The sequence below is a fragment of the Petromyzon marinus genome, chromosome 63 (genome assembly GCF_048934315.1).
Source record: "Petromyzon marinus isolate PM22_M1 ecotype Great Lakes invasive population chromosome 63, UKy_Petmar_22M1.pri1.0, whole genome shotgun sequence".
In the NCBI taxonomy this organism is placed as follows: Eukaryota; Metazoa; Chordata; class Hyperoartia; order Petromyzontiformes; family Petromyzontidae; genus Petromyzon; species Petromyzon marinus.
In genome coordinates, this window is record NC_133729.1 from 3657038 (window position 1) to 3674491 (window position 17454).

Here is a 17454-nt window from a genome sequence, read left to right on the forward strand (position 1 = left end):
GCGAACGGGGAAAAAGTTCCGGCATAAAAAAAAAATCGGCCGCGTGAGCCGCAGTGCCACCCCTCCCCCCCGCTGTCCCCCACCACCACCCCCCCCCCACTACCACCCCCCACCACCACCCCCCCCCACCACCACCACCACCCCCCCCCCCCACCACCACTCACCACCTCTCGCCGGGTCTTCCCCACCCGCCTCCCGGCGTGCGGCGCAGGAGGCGGCGGCCGAGCGGGAGAGGCAGGGCCGCATGATGCGCGCGGCGCTGCAGGACGAGCGTCTCGTCGGCCTGCAGCTGGAGGGCGGCGCCACGCTGGCGCGCCTGCGCAAGGAGAGCACCGGCGCCACCGCCTCGCCCGACTGCAGGTGGGGGGAGGGGGAGGCTCTGCCTGCCGTCCGCTGTGATGTGCTACCTGCACTCTCTTGTTACCTGGTACCAGCTGTACTACCTGCACCCACTGTGTTAGCACCAGGGACTGGGTCTACCTGTGCCCACTGTGTTAGAACCAGGGACTGTTTCTACCTGCACCCACTGTGTTAGCACCAGGGACTGGGTCTACCTGCACCCACTGTGTTAGAACCAGGGACTGGGTCTACCTGCACCCACTGTGTTAGAACCAGGGACTGGGTCTACCTGCACCCACTGTGTTAGAACCAGCGACTGGGTCTACCTGCACCCACTGTGTTAGAACCAGCGACTGGGTCTACCTGCACCCACTGTGTTAGAACCAGGGACTGGGTCTACCTGCACCCACTGTGTTAGAACCAGGGACTGGGTCTACCTGCACCCACTGTGTTAGAACCAGGGACTGGGTCTACCTGCACCCACTGTGTTAGAACCAGGGACTGGGTCTACCTGCACCCACTGTGTTAGAACCAGCGACTGGGTCTACCTGCACCCACTGTGTTAGAACCAGGGACTGGGTCTACCTGCACCCACTGTGTTAGAACCAGGGACTGGGTCTACCTGCACCCACTGTGTTAGAACCAGGTACTGGGTCTACCTGCACCCACTGTGTTAGAACCAGGGACTGGGTCTACCTGCGCCCACTGTGTTAGAACCAGGGAATGGGTCTACCTGCACCCACTGTGTTAGAACCAGGGACTGGGTCTACCTGCACCCACTGTGTTAGAACCAGGGACTGGGTCTACCTGCACCCACTGTGTTAGAACCAGCGACTGGGTCTACCTGCACCCACTGTGTTAGAACCAGCGACTGGGTCTACCTGCACCCACTGTGTTAGAACCAGGGACTGGGTCTACCTGCACCCACTGTGTTAGAACCAGGGACTGGGTCTACCTGCACCCACTGTGTTAGAACCAGGGACTGGGTCTACCTGCACCCACTGTGTTAGAACCAGGGACTGGGTCTACCTGCACCCACTGTGTTAGAACCAGCGACTGGGTCTACCTGCACCCACTGTGTTAGAACCAGGTACTGGGTCTACCTGCACCCACTGTGTTAGAACCAGGGACTGGGTCTACCTGCACCCACTGTGTTAGAACCAGGGACTGGGTCTACCTGCACCCACTGTGTTAGAACCAGCGACTGGGTCTACCTGCACCCACTGTGTTAGAACCAGGTACTGGGTCTACCTGCACCCACTGTGTTAGAACCAGAGACTGGGTCTACCTGCACCCACTGTGTTAGAACCAGGGACTGGGTCTACCTGCACCCACTATATTAGAACCAGGGACTGGGTCTACCTGCACCCACTGTGTTAGAACCAGGGACTGGGTCTACCTGCACCCACTTTGTTAGAACCAGGTACTGGGTCTACCTGCACCCACTGTGTTAGAACCAGGGACTGGGTCTACCTGCACCCACTGTGTTAGAACCAGGGACTGGGTCTACCTGCGCCCACTGTGTTAGAACCAGGGACTGGGTCTACCTGCACCCACTGTTAGAACCAGGGACTGGGTCTACCTGCGCCCACTGTGTTAGAACCAGGGACTGGGTCTACCTGCGCCCACTGTGTTAGAACCAGGGACTGGGTCTACCTGCACCCACTGTGTTAGAACCAGGTACTGGGTCTACCTGTACCCACTGTGTTAGAACCAGGGACTGGGTCTACCTGCACCCACAGGAAAGCCTCACTAAATCTCACGACGCTTGGGGGGCGACCATTGGTAAGTGGATTCCAACCGAGTCATTTGCGGTGCAATTTTACAAACGTGGCAACAATGTTGATTGTGACACCGGTAACCACAACTGCCTCACTCTTGCCAACGATACCAGGGGGATCTTTAACATCCGCCGTGAAGCCGATGGCGCGTAGTGTTTTCACCGTTAATGGCAGTCAACCCACCGCAGCATTAACCAGGGCGGCCTGCCGGACTCGAACCGTGAACCTCTGCAACAGGTGGCAAACAGGGGCGCCACGGTGGCTAGGAGATGTTAACTGCCTCGCCTGGTATACAGGAGGTCGTGGGTTTGATCCAGACCCTGACCCCTGCTGTATATTTGCAGGGGTCAGGGTCTCTCTATCTCCCCGTGGTGGTCACGTGGATTTTTGTCCGGGTCCTCTGATTTTTTTCCATCCACGTGTTTTGAAATAACATGCGTTTAGAGTATTCGCTTGCTGTTAGAAATTTCCAAGCGACGATGATACGCCACCTTTGTCGCTAGTCACAGATCCCCTTCTGAAAACAGCTGTTATAGTAGCTCAGTTGGGGGCCTTACCTGGTTTAAAAAAAAATGTTGTTTAAACGCGCCTTTGCTGTGCAATGGTGACTTCGCAATCCAGCGGCCACCGGTTCCATCTCCATGCCTTCCGTCCGCCCTGGAGTATGAATGCGAGTGCCACGGTTAGTCTATGGTCGGCAGGTCGCTCGTGGTGGGGTGAAGAGTAGGCCAAAGTTCCCTCTAGAAAGAGCTCTGCAGAGCTGCCTCTGGTGGAGGAGGCCCTTCCGCCAGCAGTGGTGTAAGAGCGAGCAGTTGCAGGGGCTTCGCCTTTACCTTCTGCTGTGCAACTACGCTGGCGAGATTGAATACAGATAGCCCCCGACTTACGACGGTCCCCGACTTACGACGGTCCCCGACTTACGATATTTCGATCTTACGATGGCGATAGCGATACGACAAAATTGTTAAATATATTACATTTCGCGCGTGCAGGCAAACGCAGCAGCGTACTACGAGGTACGATGCTGTACGTTGTTTTTTTTTATATATATAGCAGATAGGATTGTTTCCTGAAAAAAAACTTTCTATGAAATTGCAGGTCATATAGGTAGGCTAAGAATTTACCTTGTTTTTTTTTACTTTACATTTTACTGTGCAATACAGTATTGTAATTCATAAATACACACAGTATATAGTTTATACAGTACAGTACTGTAAATTGCTCTGTTTTGCTAAATTATCACCATCCTTTAAGACTCCTGGGTAGGCTAAGGCCATCTTCGACTTACGATATTTTTGATTTACGATGGGGGTCGTCTTAACGCATCTCCATCGTAAGTAGAGGACTACCCTGCATTAAAAGATTGCGTTTTAATGAATTTGCATCCCTCTGTTAATCCGCTGCTGGATGAAGACGCATCCTTACCGTCTCACGCCATCGGCGGTAGTTTGACCGTACTTCACCGCGCCGGTTGGTGTGTGTTGGTGTACGTCTGGGTTGGTGGGAGGGGTTGGGGGGGGGGGGGTTCTACCCCGATTCCGATCTCACTCCCCACCGATGTTCGACGGGGCTCGGAATGCAACTCGCGTCGCAGGGTTCGCGGACGAGAGCCGAGCGCGATCCACAACGACGCCACGGCTCCACCCTGCGGCCGCACGACGGCGAGCGACGCGGCAGGCGCGGCGTGAGGTTGGGCAGGTGTGGTGGAGCACTTCAGTGTGGTGGTGGAGCACAGCGGTGTGGTGGCAGGGTGTGGTGGAGCACTTCAGTGTGGTGGTGGAGCACAGCGGTGTCGTGGCAGGGTGTGGTGGAGCACTTCAGTGTGGTGGAGCACACCAGTGTGGTTGCAGGGTGTGGTGGAGCACTTCAGTGTGGTGGAGCACACCAGTGTGGTGTCAGGGTGTGGTGGAGCACACCGGTGTGGTGGCAGGGTGTGGTGGAGCACTACAGCGTGGTGGAGCACTTCAGTGTGGTGGAGCACACCAGTGTGGTGGCAGGGTGTGGTGGAGCACTACAGCGTGGTGGTGGAGCACACCAGTGTGGTGTCAGGGTGTGGTGGAGCACACCGGTGTCGTTGCAGGGTGTGGTGGAGCACTTCAGCGTGGTGGAGCACTTCAGTGTGGTGGAGCACACCAGCGTTGTGGCAGGGTGTGGTGGGGCACACCAGCGTGGTGGCAGGGTCTGGTGGAGCACACCAGCGTGGTGGTGGAGCACACCAGCGTGGGTGGTAGCGTGTAGCGGGAAGGGTGGGGCGGGTGGAGGCACGCACAAACGGCACTTGGCAGGGAAGCGGGCGATGATTTGCACAGCTGTGCGAGTGCTGGGCCGTGCGCCGCACATAGCACGGCCTGTTCTCACGCGAGGGAAGCACGGTGCCTGCGTGCCACACTCCTCCTCCTCCGCCTCCCCGAGTGCAACCAACGCCCACACCGCTCCGCGAGAGCCACTTCCAGCTCCGCATTCCTCTCGCAGCAGCAGCAGCGCTAGCACCGCACGCGCGCGTGTTTACGCAGGGCTCCCGGCTCGCATACCTTCACGTACGCGGGACGGACGTACACACGCGTGTTTCGACTCGGCCTCCAACGAGTGCCTGGTGCGGCGTGTAAACATCGCCGCCGGGGAGGCAAAGGCGGCCGGGCGAGAGGCCGGCCACACCGCCGCCCCCCGCGTTGCTCCGTGTCTTGCCTTCATTAGCCGGTTGGTTGGATTCCCGAGCCGGCCGCCTGTTGTGCGGAGTTTGTTCTGCACGGGCTTCCTCTGGGTTCTCAGTTCCCTGCCGTGGATTGATTTATAAATAAATAAAAGCTACGGCGTAGCTATGGTATTGGGCAAAAAAATAAAAACCATCGCAAAGGCCGAAAGATTACCCCTGAAACTGGAATAAAACACAGCAGCAGCACCAGCAGCAGAATCCCCTCCACTGTTGACAACGTCTTGGCAGGACCCTCCTGTAAAAGAGTCTTCAGACTCAGGCTTTCCTGGTTCAGTAAGTGTAGGAATAATAATAATAAATCAATGCGTGCATATGCCGCACTGTGGGTTCACATGCCTGCACGCATACAGATGAATGTCCGTGTGCGTGTGTGTGTGACTTAACATTAATGTACGCCAAGTCCAGTTGCAAAGATCCCTCGTGTAGCCTGTCGCAGCCTGTTGGGGCAAGTGCAATTGGCAAGAAGCACCTATAAAGGCCTGCACTGGACACGAGGCGGATGTGTGGCGAGCACCACACCGAGCTGCCTTTGTCTCCTCGATGCCGCTGTTTACAAACCCGCACCAGGTACTAATTTAAGTCTGAGTCAACCTAGGGGAACCCCAGGACTGGTTCATGGTATTCCTCACTGGTGTAGGCCGTGAGCGGGGATCGAACTCGGTGGGGGGAGGTTCGGGTTCGTAGCGCAGCTCGCATGTGGCGCGAAAATAAGTTTCAACATCCATAAATACACTCCCACTCCCCAAAACGTATACAAGGACAAACATCCCCTGCATATCCTTAACAGACTGTAGGGGCAAGTGCTGTTAGCGAGAAGCACCTATGAAGGCCGGCACGGCACACGAGGGGGTGGGTGGCCAGCACCACGCCCGGCCGCCTTTGTCTCCCCAGTGGCGATGTTTACTACACACCGCACCCAGGTACTCATTTGAGACCGAGTTGACCTAGGGGAGGCCCAGGACCGGGTTCAGATAATCGTCACCGCGTTGGCCGCGAGCGGGAATCGAACCCGGGTACCGCCGTGATCGTAGCGCGGCGCGCTAGCCGCAGCGCTGCCGCTCCCCACAAAACGTGCACGTACACACTTACACACACATGCGCACGCACGTATAAAGTACGCCCTGTTTTCCGAGCCAAGTGAGAGTCCACCGAGACCGCGTGCAAGCGCTCTGTCTTTTTGTCAAGGGAGTCCCGAGCTGCAAAACAATCGGCAAAGAGCGGAGACGGAAACAAGAGTGGGGCCTTGTCAAAGAGAAAGGCACCAATTGACATTTAAAGAAATATTTTACTTCTTCTCCTTGAGTGAGTCTCAAGACTTATTTTTCAGGGTGCGTGGGACATTTCTTCTTCTTATTATTATTATCATTCGGGAATGCTGAACCGAGTCCCAAGACTTTTTTTTTTCGTGGAGGGTCCTGCCAAATGTTTTTTTTTTTCCGCGGTAGGGAAGCGATGTCGCTGCTGTGCGTGATCTCCTGGTTGAGTCGTCTGCAGGTAGTTTTTCAGCGTTGGCATGTTTTTGGCCAAGAACCAGTGAACATTTTCCTGCGCTGTGGGAGGAAAGATGAGAACCCCGGAGGGAAACCCCACGCAGAGCCAGGGGGAGAGAATACAAACACCGCACACTCTCAAACTCCGCCCACTCGCACGCACTGGCTCACACGCACTCACGCACACTCTGAAGAACGTGCCAAAGACAAAGATCCCCCGTGTAGCCTGTAACAGACTGTTGGGGCAAGTGCTGTTAGCGAGCACCTATGAAGGCCGGCACGGCACACGAAGGGGTGGGTGGCCAACACCACGCCCGGCCGCCTTTGTCTCCCCTTTTGTGATTTTTACACACCGCACCGGGTACTCATTTGAGGTTGAGTCGGCCTAGGGGAGGCCCAGGACCGGTTCAGAATATCGTCACTGGTGTTGGCCGTAAGTTGGAATCGAACTCGGGTCGCCGGGTTCGTAGTGCACCATGCTACACTACCGCTCCACACTTGGAGAACATATCGAAGTGGCGGTGACGTCACCACGGCTTTGTGCCAGGCCAGGTGCACTCCGAGGCCACGCGAAGTGTCGAAGGCTCGCTGACAGGAAGTCACGTGACAGACCCAGCAGGTGCCATGTATTGACTGCCCGAGATGAGTTGACAGCTGTGCGCCCCCCCCCCTTACTGTGCCAACTTGCTGCGTTTTATCCGCCCGGCGCTCCGGGGCGGTGGCTGGGCACTCGCGCGGCGAGCCTCTGCCACAGGCGGCAAAACGCACCACCACTGGGCCACCGCGACAGCGGCGACGATGGCGGCAAGCAGCGCGCTCGCACGTTCGCGAACGGACGAGCACGTATGCGGCGGTAAATGCTAAGTGGACCGCCACGCGTTCTGCCCTCTGCGCCACCCCCCCCCCCCCCTCCAGAGACGCGGTGGAGAGAGCGACGCGGCTGTACGGGCAGGCGGAGGAGCAGGTGCACAACCTCGTCATGCTGTCCAACGCCTGCGCGCACCGCCTCGACCGCCTGCTGGCGTACTGGCCCTTGCAGAAGAGGGCCGCGCAGGTATGGGCCCTCTTGCGCGTGTGTATCTCTAGATCTCTGTGTGAGTCTGTGTGTGTCTATGTGAGTGTATGGTTACTGTACGTGAATCTATAGATCTCTGTGTGAGTCTGTGTGTGTGTCTATGTGAGTGTATGGTTCTGTACGTGAATCTATAGATCTCTGTGTGAGTCTGTGTGTGTGTCTATGTGAGTGTATGGTTACTGTACGTGAATCTATAGATCTCTGTGTGAGTCTGTGTGTGTCTATGTGAGTGTATGGTTCTGTACGTGAATCTATAGATCTCTGTGTGAGTCTGTGTGTGTGTCTATGTGAGTGTATGGTTCTGTACGTGAATCTATAGATCTCTGTGTGAGTATGGGTGTCTATGCGAGTCTATGGTGTGGATCTATAGAGACGTGTGTGAAAGACCTGGGCAAAGTCCCATCGGTGAGCTCCTCTGGCAGGCAAGGCTGCGTTGGCTGGGTCATGTAGCCCGCATGCCCAGCCACCGCATGCCTAAACAGCTTTTGTTCGGCCGGATCAAGGGGGCTAAACGGGCGTGCCACGGGCTAGAAAAGAGATGGAGTGATGTGGTACAGGAGGACGTGGAGGAGGCTCATGAAGGACGCTACTGGGCAGTTGGAGGCAGTCGCCCTCCAACAACAACGGAGGGTGGCTAAAGCGCAGCAAGTTGGCACAGGAGGGGGCACAGGTGGTGCATCAGCCAGTCATCTCACTCATCTCAGTCAGTCGACCCGTGGCACCTGGGTCTGCCCCGTGACCTCCTGCCAGCGGATTTTCGACACTTCACGTGGCCTCAAGGTGCACATGGCCTGGCACAAGCATCGTGGTGACGTCACCGCCACTTAGTGGCGAATGGCGGTTGTTGTTGTCTATGTGAGTGTATGTATGGTTCTGTACGTTAATCTATAGATCTCTGTGAGTCTATGGGTGTCTATGTGAGTGTGGTTCTGTATGTGAATCTATAGATCTGTGTGGGTTTATGGGTATCTGTGAGTGTATGGTTCTGTATATGAATCGATAGATCTGTGTCTATGGGTCTCTATGCGAGTGGTTCTGTATGTGAGTCTATAGATCTCTGTGAGTCTATGGGTGTCTATGTGAGTGTATGGCTCTGTATGTGAATCTATAGATCTGTGTGATGTGAGTCTATGGTTCTGTATGTGAGTCTATTGATCTCCGTGTGAGTCCATGGGCCTCTGTGTGAGTCATTGGTTCTGAATGAGGCGGCCATTGCGTGCCAACGTCGTGGTCCAAATTCGAAAAATTGCACCGCTGGGGATTGGCGTGGCAATCATCGCCCCCTACTGCGAAAACTTGGCGGGACCCTCCTGGAAAAAGAATCATGAAGACTTGGTGAGGCTCTCTGGGGTAAGCAAAGTGTCGTCGTAATATTCTATGGTTCTTTCGGTAAAGTCACGTAACCAAAATAAAGTGAATACAAATATCACGACGTTTCGATCGCAACACAAGCGGCCCTCATAAGGAACAGGGAGGTTAGTCTCTGAGGGCAAACTGTTTATAAAGGTTTAGAGATGGGCGGGGCAGCTAATGTTAATGTAGGAAAGGGCTCCGACACCAACAGTAGGTCTACACCAATCAGAGAGCTGTTTATAGAGGTTTTAGAGATGGGCGGGGCAGCTAACGTTAATGTAGGAGAGGTCTCTGACACCGGCAGTAGGTCTACACCAATCAAAGAGCTGTTTATAAAGTTTTAGAGATGGGCGGGGCAGCTAATGTTAATGTAGGAGAGGTCTCCGACACCGGCAGTAGGTCTATACCAATCAGATTTATAAAGGTTTTAGAGATGGGCGGGGCAGCTAATGTTAATGTAGGAGAGGGCTCCGACACGGGCAGTAGGTCTACACCAATTAGAGAGCTGTTTATAAAGGTTTTAGAGATGGGCGGGGCAGCTAATGTTAATGTAGGAGAGGTCTCGACACCGGCAGTAGGTCTACACCAATCATAGAGCTGTTTATAAATGTTTAGAGGTGGCCGGGCCAGCTAATGTTAATGGAGGAGAAGGCTCCGACACCGGTAGTAGGTCTACACCAATCAGAGAGCTGCTTGTAAAGGTTTAGAGATGGGCGGGGCAGCTAATGTTAATGTAGGAGAGGTCTCCGACACCGGCAGTAGGTCTACACCAATCAGATTTATAAAGGTTTTAGAGATGGGCGGGGCAGCTCATGTTAATGTAGGAGAGGGCTCCGACACCAGCAGTAGGTCTACACCAATCAGAGAGCTGTTTATAGAGGTTTTAGAGATGGGCGGGGCAGCTAACGTTAATGTAGGAGAGGTCTCCTACACCGGCAGTAGGTCTACACCAATCAGAGAGCTGTTTATAAAAGTTTTGGAGATGCGCGGGGCAGCTAATGTTAATGTAGGAGAGGGCTCCGACACCGGCGGTAGGTTTACACCAATCAGAGAGCTGTTTATAAAGGTTTAGAGATGGGTGGGGCAGCTAATGTTAATGTAGTAGAGGGCTCCGACACCGGCAGTAGGTCTACACCAATCAGAGAGCTGTTTATAAAGGTTTTAGAGATGGGCGGGCAGCTAATGTTAATGTAGGAGAGGGCTCCGACACCGGCAGTAGGTTTACACCAATCAAAGAGCTGTTTATAAAGGTTTAGAGGTGGGCGGGGCAGCTAATGTTAATGTAGGAGAGGTCTCCATAACCTGCAGTAAGTACACCAATCAGAGAGCTGTTTATGAAGGTTTTAGAGATGGGCGGGGCAGCTAATGTTAATGTAGGAGAGGGCTCCGATACCAGCAGTAGGTCTACACCAATCAGAGAGCTGTTTATAAAGGTTTAGAGGTGGGTGGGGCAGCTCATGTTAATGTAGGAGAGGGCTCCGACACCGGCGGTAGGTCTACACCAATCATAGAGCTGTTTATAAAGGTTTAGAGATGGGCGGGGCAGCTAATGTTAATGTAGGAGAAGGCTCTGACACCAGCGGTAAGTCTACACCAATCAAATAGCTGTTTATAAAGGTTTAGAGATGGGCGGGGCATCTAACGTTAATGTAGGAGAGGTCTCCGACACCGGCGTTAGGTTTACACCAATCAGAGAGCTGTTTATAAAGGTTTAGAGGTGGGCGAGGCAGCTCATGTTAATGTAGTAGAGGGCTCCGACACCGGCAGTAGGTCTACACCAATCAGAGAGCTGTTTATAAAGGTTTAGAGGTGGGCGGGGCAGCTAATGTTAATGTAGGAGAGGTCTCTGACACCGGCAGTAGGTCTACACCAATCAAAGAGCTGTTTATAAATGTTTAGAGATGGGCAGGGCAGCTAATGTTAATGTAGGAGAGGGCTTCGACAACGGCGGTAGGTCTACACCAATCGAAGAGCTGTTTATAAAGGTTTAGAAATGGGCGGGGCAGCTAATGTTAATGTTGGAGAAGGCTCTGACACCGGCGGTAAGTCTACACCAATCAAAGAGCTGTTTATAAAGGTTTAGAGGTGGGCGGGGCAGCTAATGTTAATGTAGGAAAGGGCTCCGACACCAACAGTAGGTCTACACCAATCAGAGAGCTGTTTATAGAGGTTTTAGAGATGGGCGGGGCAGCTAACGTTAATGTAGGAGAGGTCTCTGACACCGGCAGTAGGTCTACACCAATCAAAGAGCTGTTTATAAAGTTTTAGAGATGGGCGGGGCAGCTAATGTTAATGTAGGAGAGGTCTCCGACACCGGCAGTAGGTCTACACCAATCAGATTTATAAAGGTTTTAGAGATGGGCGGGGCAGCTAATGTTAATGTAGGAGAGGGCTCCGACACGGGCAGTAGGTCTACACCAATTAGAGAGCTGTTTATAAAGGTTTTAGAGATGGGCGGGGCAGCTAATGTTAATGTAGGAGAGGTCTCGACACCGGCAGTAGGTCTACGCCAATCATAGAGCTGTTTATAAATGTTTAGAGGTGGCCGGGCCAGCTAATGTTAATGGAGGAGAAGGCTCCGACACCGGTAGTAGGTCTACACCAATCAGAGAGCTGCTTGTAAAGGTTTAGAGATGGGCGGGGCAGCTAATGTTAATGTAGGAGAGGTCTCCGACACCGGCAGTAGGTCTACACCAATCAGATTTATAAAGGTTTTAGAGATGGGCGGGGCAGCTCATGTTAATGTAGGAGAGGGCTCCGACACCAGCAGTAGGTCTACACCAATCAGAGAGCTGTTTATAGAGGTTTTAGAGATGGGCGGGGCAGCTAACGTTAATGTAGGAGTGGTCTCCTACACCGGCAGTAGGTCTACACCAATCAGAGAGCTGTTTATAAAAGTTTTGGAGATGCGCGGGGCAGCTAATGTTAATGTAGGAGAGGGCTCCGACACCGGCGGTAGGTTTACACCAATCAGAGAGCTGTTTATAAAGGTTTAGAGATGGGTGGGGCAGCTAATGTTAATGTAGTAGAGGGCTCCGACACCGGTAGTAGGTCTACACCAATCAGAGAGCTGTTTATAAAGGTTTTAGAGATGGGCGGGCAGCTAATGTTAATGTAGGAGAGGGCTCCGACACCGGCAGTAGGTTTACACCAATCAAAGAGCTGTTTATAAAGGTTTAGAGGTGGGCGGGGCAGCTAATGTTAATGTAGGAGAGGTCTCCATAACCTGCAGTAAGTACACCAATCAGAGAGCTGTTTATGAAGGTTTTAGAGATGGGCGGGGCAGCTAATGTTAATGTAGGAGAGGGCTCCGATACCAGCAGTAGGTCTACACCAATCAGAGAGCTGTTTATAAAGGTTTAGAGATGGGCGAGGCAGCTCATGTTAATGTAGGAGAGGGCTCCGACACCGGCGGTAGGTCTACACCAATCATAGAGCTGTTTATAAAGGTTTAGAGATGGGCGGGGCAGCTAATGTTAATGTTGGAGAAGGCTCTGACACCGGCGGTAAGTCTACACCAATCAAAGAGCTGTTTATAAAGGTTTAGAGGTGGGCGGGGCAGTAGGTTTACACCAATCAAAGCATTGCACCTCACTCCACACACCCACACTGCTGACGGTGTAGTAGTAATAATAACAATAGTTGGTTTCCATGATGCATTTCGGCCCTCATACCAATTGAGTGCATTGCCATTGGTGCTCTCGTTCTCATAGCGACGTTGTCTGCAGGATTTTCATAGTGGGGGAGGCGATGTTGCTGCTGTGTGTGATCCCGATCGAGTAATTTCCGGTGTCGTATTTCGAATTTGTCGCGCCGTGACGCCGGCACACCAACGGCCTCCTCTCTTCGCACGACGTCCCTGGGATCTCTAACGTCCGCAGCGAGCGAAGCGGAACGGCGCGTCGCCGCATCTTGCGGTTAACGCGCGCCGCCAGTAATTGACCAGGGCGGCCTGCCGGGTTCGAACCGTGGCATTCGGGAGAAGGCACTGCCGCCGGGGGCCTCGTCACCGCCACCAATTACATTTCAAATTTGCACTGTCAACTTTCCTCCATCGATGTCACCGTCCACAGGAACCGTCGTTATCCTCCACGTCGTCGTTATCCTCCACGTCGTTATCCTTTACGTCGTTATTATCCACGTCGTTATCCTCCACGTCGTCGTGACCCTCCACGCCGCCACGTCTTCCCGCAGGGTCGCTCGGCCTCCGTCCCCTGCCCACCTGACCTGCCCCCGTCCTAACCCCACGCTTTCTCGTCCGCATCCGAATTCCATCATCACGCGAACTGCCGGTCATCCTCGCATAGCAGCAGCGGCTTTTGTCTACGAAGCGAACAGAGACGGTGGTGGTCACCGCGTCGCGCGCGTTCAGATGTCCTTCCCGCGGCCGTCTGGAACGCGCTTCCTGCCGACGCTAGGAAGCCGCTGGAGCTGTGCACTTTTAAATCACCGACATTGAAAACTCATTTCTTTAGAAACGCTTTGTGTTTAGATTGTTGTCCTCCGCCCGCACCTGCGATTTTCTCGGTTCGCTACGTACGGTGCGAAAGAAGTTTCACGTACATACGTAGACTGACACAGGGACCCATAGGCTCGCGCAATGACCCATAGACTCACGCAGAGACCCATTTCTTTAGAATTACTTTTCTTGATTAGATTGTTGTCCTTCCCCCCCCCCCCCCCCCGCAACTACGATTAGCACGGTTGGCCCCAACGTATGGTGCGAAAGAAGTTCAACGCGCTGTTCTGTTTAGAATATTTCTCGTGCCCTTTCCCCGGCGCTTCACGGCACAAACCGACGGCGGTACATTAAGGGGCAGAAGGGGAGCAACGGGTGCGGTGGAGCGGCTGTCCGCGGGGGAGGTGACGGAATGGATGGAGGGACAGTGGCTGGGAATGGAGCTGCTGTTGCAGGGGTTAGGGAAGGAGGAATAAGGTGGAGTGTGATGGCGAAGGAGGGTGACAGATGGGTGCAACGTGGATGGGAGCCAGCGGGGCACGCGCGTGATGTGATACGATAGATGGACGCTGTTGCTGGGCATGGATGGGGGCAGGTGAAGGGTGGTCGTAGGAAGGAGAGGTCTTGTGTCCGGATAGAGTTGGGCTGATTGAGGAGCGCGGTGGAGGGCTCGGGGTTAGTGATTTGGTTCGACGCACGTGGACATCGCAAACCTCACTCGTCGCCCCCGGGGCTCCGCGTGGCGTTCAGATGCAAAGCTGGCTGGAGCAAGAGGGAGAGGGAGGGCTGCGGAGTACGGACGTTCTCCCGGACTCTCTGGCTTGCCTGCGCACCACTCACCAGGAGTTCCAGAGCTTCTACGCGAGAGCCAAGGTGATCCAGAAACAAACCCCGCGTCACATCGTTGTCGTTGAGCCGCCGTGGCCTGGAGATGTTAACTCCCTCGCCTGGTGTGTAGGAGGTCGTGGGTTCGGTCCCAACCCTGATGCCTGTTGTATATTTGGAGTTTGCGTGCCTCTCCTCGTAGTCGCGTGGATTTTTCTCCCGCGTCCTCCGGTTTTCGCCTCCACATTTAGGATCAACGTGCGTTTAGAGTATTTGGCTGCGATACATTTTCACACGTGATAAGCCGCTTCGTTGAGCTCTCATTTGTGACAGCCTTGTCGTTTCTGAGAAAGAGCTACACGTAGCCCAGTGGACAACATTGACGACGACGATGACGACGATGATGACAACGTTGACGACGATAACGACGACAATGGCGACGATGTTGACGACGTTGACGATGCTGACGACGACCTTGACGACGACGTTGACGACGTTGACAATGACTACGACGTTGACGACGATGACGATGTCGATGACGGTGTCGATGACAACGTTGATGACGTTGACGATGTCGATGACAACGGTCATGACGTTGATGACGTTGACGACGACAACGGTGATGACGTTGATGACGTTGACGACGACAACGGCGACGACCATGACGACGACGATGTTGGTGGCGTGCAGGAGCGCTGCGACGACGCCGCCGATGTCCTGCGGGAGCTGGAGCCATTTGGCGACGCGGAGCCCGGCCTGGAGCAGTGCGCCAGAACCGCGCGGGAGCTGCGGCCGCGCGCCGACGACTTCCGCCGGCGCCTGGAGAGCCGACGGGCCCACGTCCAGCAGGCCGTGCGGCTCTACACCTTCCTGGACAGAGTGAGCGAGGCCCAGGAAGGGATGGACTTGAGCGCGCATGTCGGGTGGCAAGGCCACGTGTGCTGCTTATATCCTGAGTAGCGTGCTTAAATCAGCCTTTGCCCTGTTGGTAACCACCCTACCACACTCCACTGACCTCCCCGCCAGTGTATCGTAAGGATGTGTTGCTTATATGAAGACTGTCCATAAATCCAGCTCCCAGTGTATTTACCCCTTAAACGGTGAGGTTAGGGCCCCTTCTTTGATGTCGTCGCCCCAGTCGCCGACCAGCGGAAGCCAATGACGCTGTGCGTGTGCACGTAGACACGACTAATCCCCTTGTAAATGTATGTGTGTGTAAAGCGTGTGAAGAGCGTGTGTGTGTGTTTGCGTGGGGAGCTGGGGGCATCTACTAGTCTGGTCCATCTGCGAGACTTCGACAATTCACGTGGCCTCAAAGTGCGCATGGCCTGGCACAGGAGCGCAGCGGTGACGTCACCGCAACTTAGTGGTGAACGGTGGTGGTGGGTGTTGTTGTTGTTGTTGGAGCAGTGGAACAGTGGTTCACACAGTGGTGGTGAGCACATCCCAGGCTCAGCTCCAGCTACTTTCGTTGGTGCCCAGTAATAACAGAGATTCACAGTGCAAAGCAAAGCGAGCTTGGCCGGGCCGAAGGGACATTCGGTGGTCCAGGGCCCCCCCCCCCCCCACCTCACCCCAGCCACCCAGCCCCCCTAGCGCCGCCGGCCCTGGTACCGTCCGCAGGCTCCGGCATGCGTGTTGTGGCAAAGCCTCGCCCACGGCGAAAGGGAGCCCCCCCCCCTGCCCCCCCCCCCCCCCCCCGTGTGCCGAGCTCGCCCCCTTTAGCCAGCCCCTCCCACGCGGCGGCGATATTCCCCGCTGCCAATTCGGCTGCGGGGTGCCGTCACCGCCGCCGCTGTCGTACGGGGGGTGTGCGGCAGACGCGTCCGGGCAGCGCCGGTGCCACGCGCAAGGGCGGTAGTTGCACGGCGGTGTCGTCGTCGTCGTCGCGACGTTCCGTGCCGGCTCCCCCCCCCCCCCCCCCCCCCCCCCCCGCCGCCACGCGGTTGCGTGTCTTCCCGAAGGACTTCTCGTGACAGGCGGGGCCGAGAGTAAAAGGGAAGGGTTCCGTTCCGAGAGGCCTGCGATGTGGTAAGACCCGTCGGGAGGACTCGTGGCTCGCGACCGTTCCGGACGTTCACCGTCGCGCCGCGGTCCGCCCTCGCCCCGCGAATGCGCCGTTGTTCGGAAACTTTGAAGGCCCCTCACCGTCGAGACGATGCTGGACTTGGCGGGGGCGGGGGGGGGGGGTGGACTTACGGAGGGACAGTGAGGGCTGCTCGTAAGCGCGGCAGGGTCTACGGGTTTGGCATTGTCGGGTTGGCATAGGCGCGGAGGCTGTTGGAGCAGCTGCTGCCGGTTATACAGCGGACGTGCGTGCGATGATGCGTGGGACACTTTCTATTATTATTCAGGAAAGATGAACCGAGTCCCGAGGCTCCTTTTCGGGAGGGTCCTGCCAAGTGTTTTTTCACAGCTTAGGGGGGCGATGTATGTGGCAATCCCATTGGAGTCATTGGCAGGTGATTTTTCAGCATCGGCGGGATCGGTTTTTGGTCAATACCGGTTACGTTGTATGGGTTTTTCTGTGCAATCTATCGGCGGTAACGAGAGAACCCAGTTGGAAACCCATGCAGGACAACAGGGCAAGAGAGACCGTACAAATCCCTCGCAGAAAGGTGCCCCTAGTCGGGGGTTGAACCCAGGTGCTACTTGCTGTGAGGGCCTCCCTGCTGCCAAACGTGACGAGAGTTCACAGGGATGGTTGCCGCCGCCGCTGCTGCTGCTGCTGCTACTGTTGCTGCTGTTGCTGCTGCTGCTACTGTTGCTGCTTTTGCTGCTGTTGTTACTACTGTTTATGCTGCTACTGTTGCTACTGTTGCTGCTGCTACTGTTGCTGCTGCTACTGTTGCTGCTGTTGCTGCTGTTTATGCTGCTACTGTTGCTGCTTTTGCTGCTTTTGCTGCTGCTGTTACTACTGTTTATGCTGCTACTGTTGCTACTGTTGCTGCTGCTACTGTTGCTGCTTTTGCTGCTTTTGCTGCTGCTGTTACTACTGTTTATGCTGCTACTGTTGCTACTGTTGCTGCTGCTACTGTTGCTGCTGCTACTGTTGCTGCTGTTGCTGCTGTTGCTGCTGCTACTGTTGCTGCTTTTGCTGCTTTTGCTGCTGCTGTTACTACTGTTGCTGCTGCTACTGTTGCTGCTGTTGCTGCTGTTTATGCTGCTACTGTTGCTACTGTTGCTGCTGCTACTGTTACTGCTGTTGCTGCTGCTACTGTTACTGCTGTTACTGCTGTTGCTGCTACTGTTACTGCTGTTGCTGCTGCTACTGTTACTGCTGTTGCTGCTGCTACTGTTACTGCTGTTGCTGCTACTGTTACTGCTGTTGCTGCTGCTGCTACTGTTGCTGCTGTTGCTGCTGTTGCTGCTGTTGCTGTTGCTGCTGCTGTTGCTGCTGCTTCTGTTGTTACTGTTGC

General features: G+C 54.9%; 1 protein-coding gene across 1 annotated transcript in view; it reads left to right on the top strand.

Annotated features, from left to right (window-relative positions):
* Positions 1-244: 244 nt before the first annotated feature.
* LOC116955990 (uncharacterized) overlaps positions 245-17454 on the top strand; it is a 37316-nt gene continuing 20106 nt past the window's right edge. The window contains exons 1-6 of the mRNA XM_076053839.1: positions 245-360; positions 3715-3781; positions 4051-4268; positions 7239-7377; positions 13961-14083; positions 14726-14914. Coding sequence (XP_075909954.1) covers positions 245-360; positions 3715-3781; positions 4051-4268; positions 7239-7377; positions 13961-14083; positions 14726-14914 — 852 coding nt within the window. The remainder of the gene's footprint in view (positions 361-3714; positions 3782-4050; positions 4269-7238; positions 7378-13960; positions 14084-14725; positions 14915-17454) is intronic.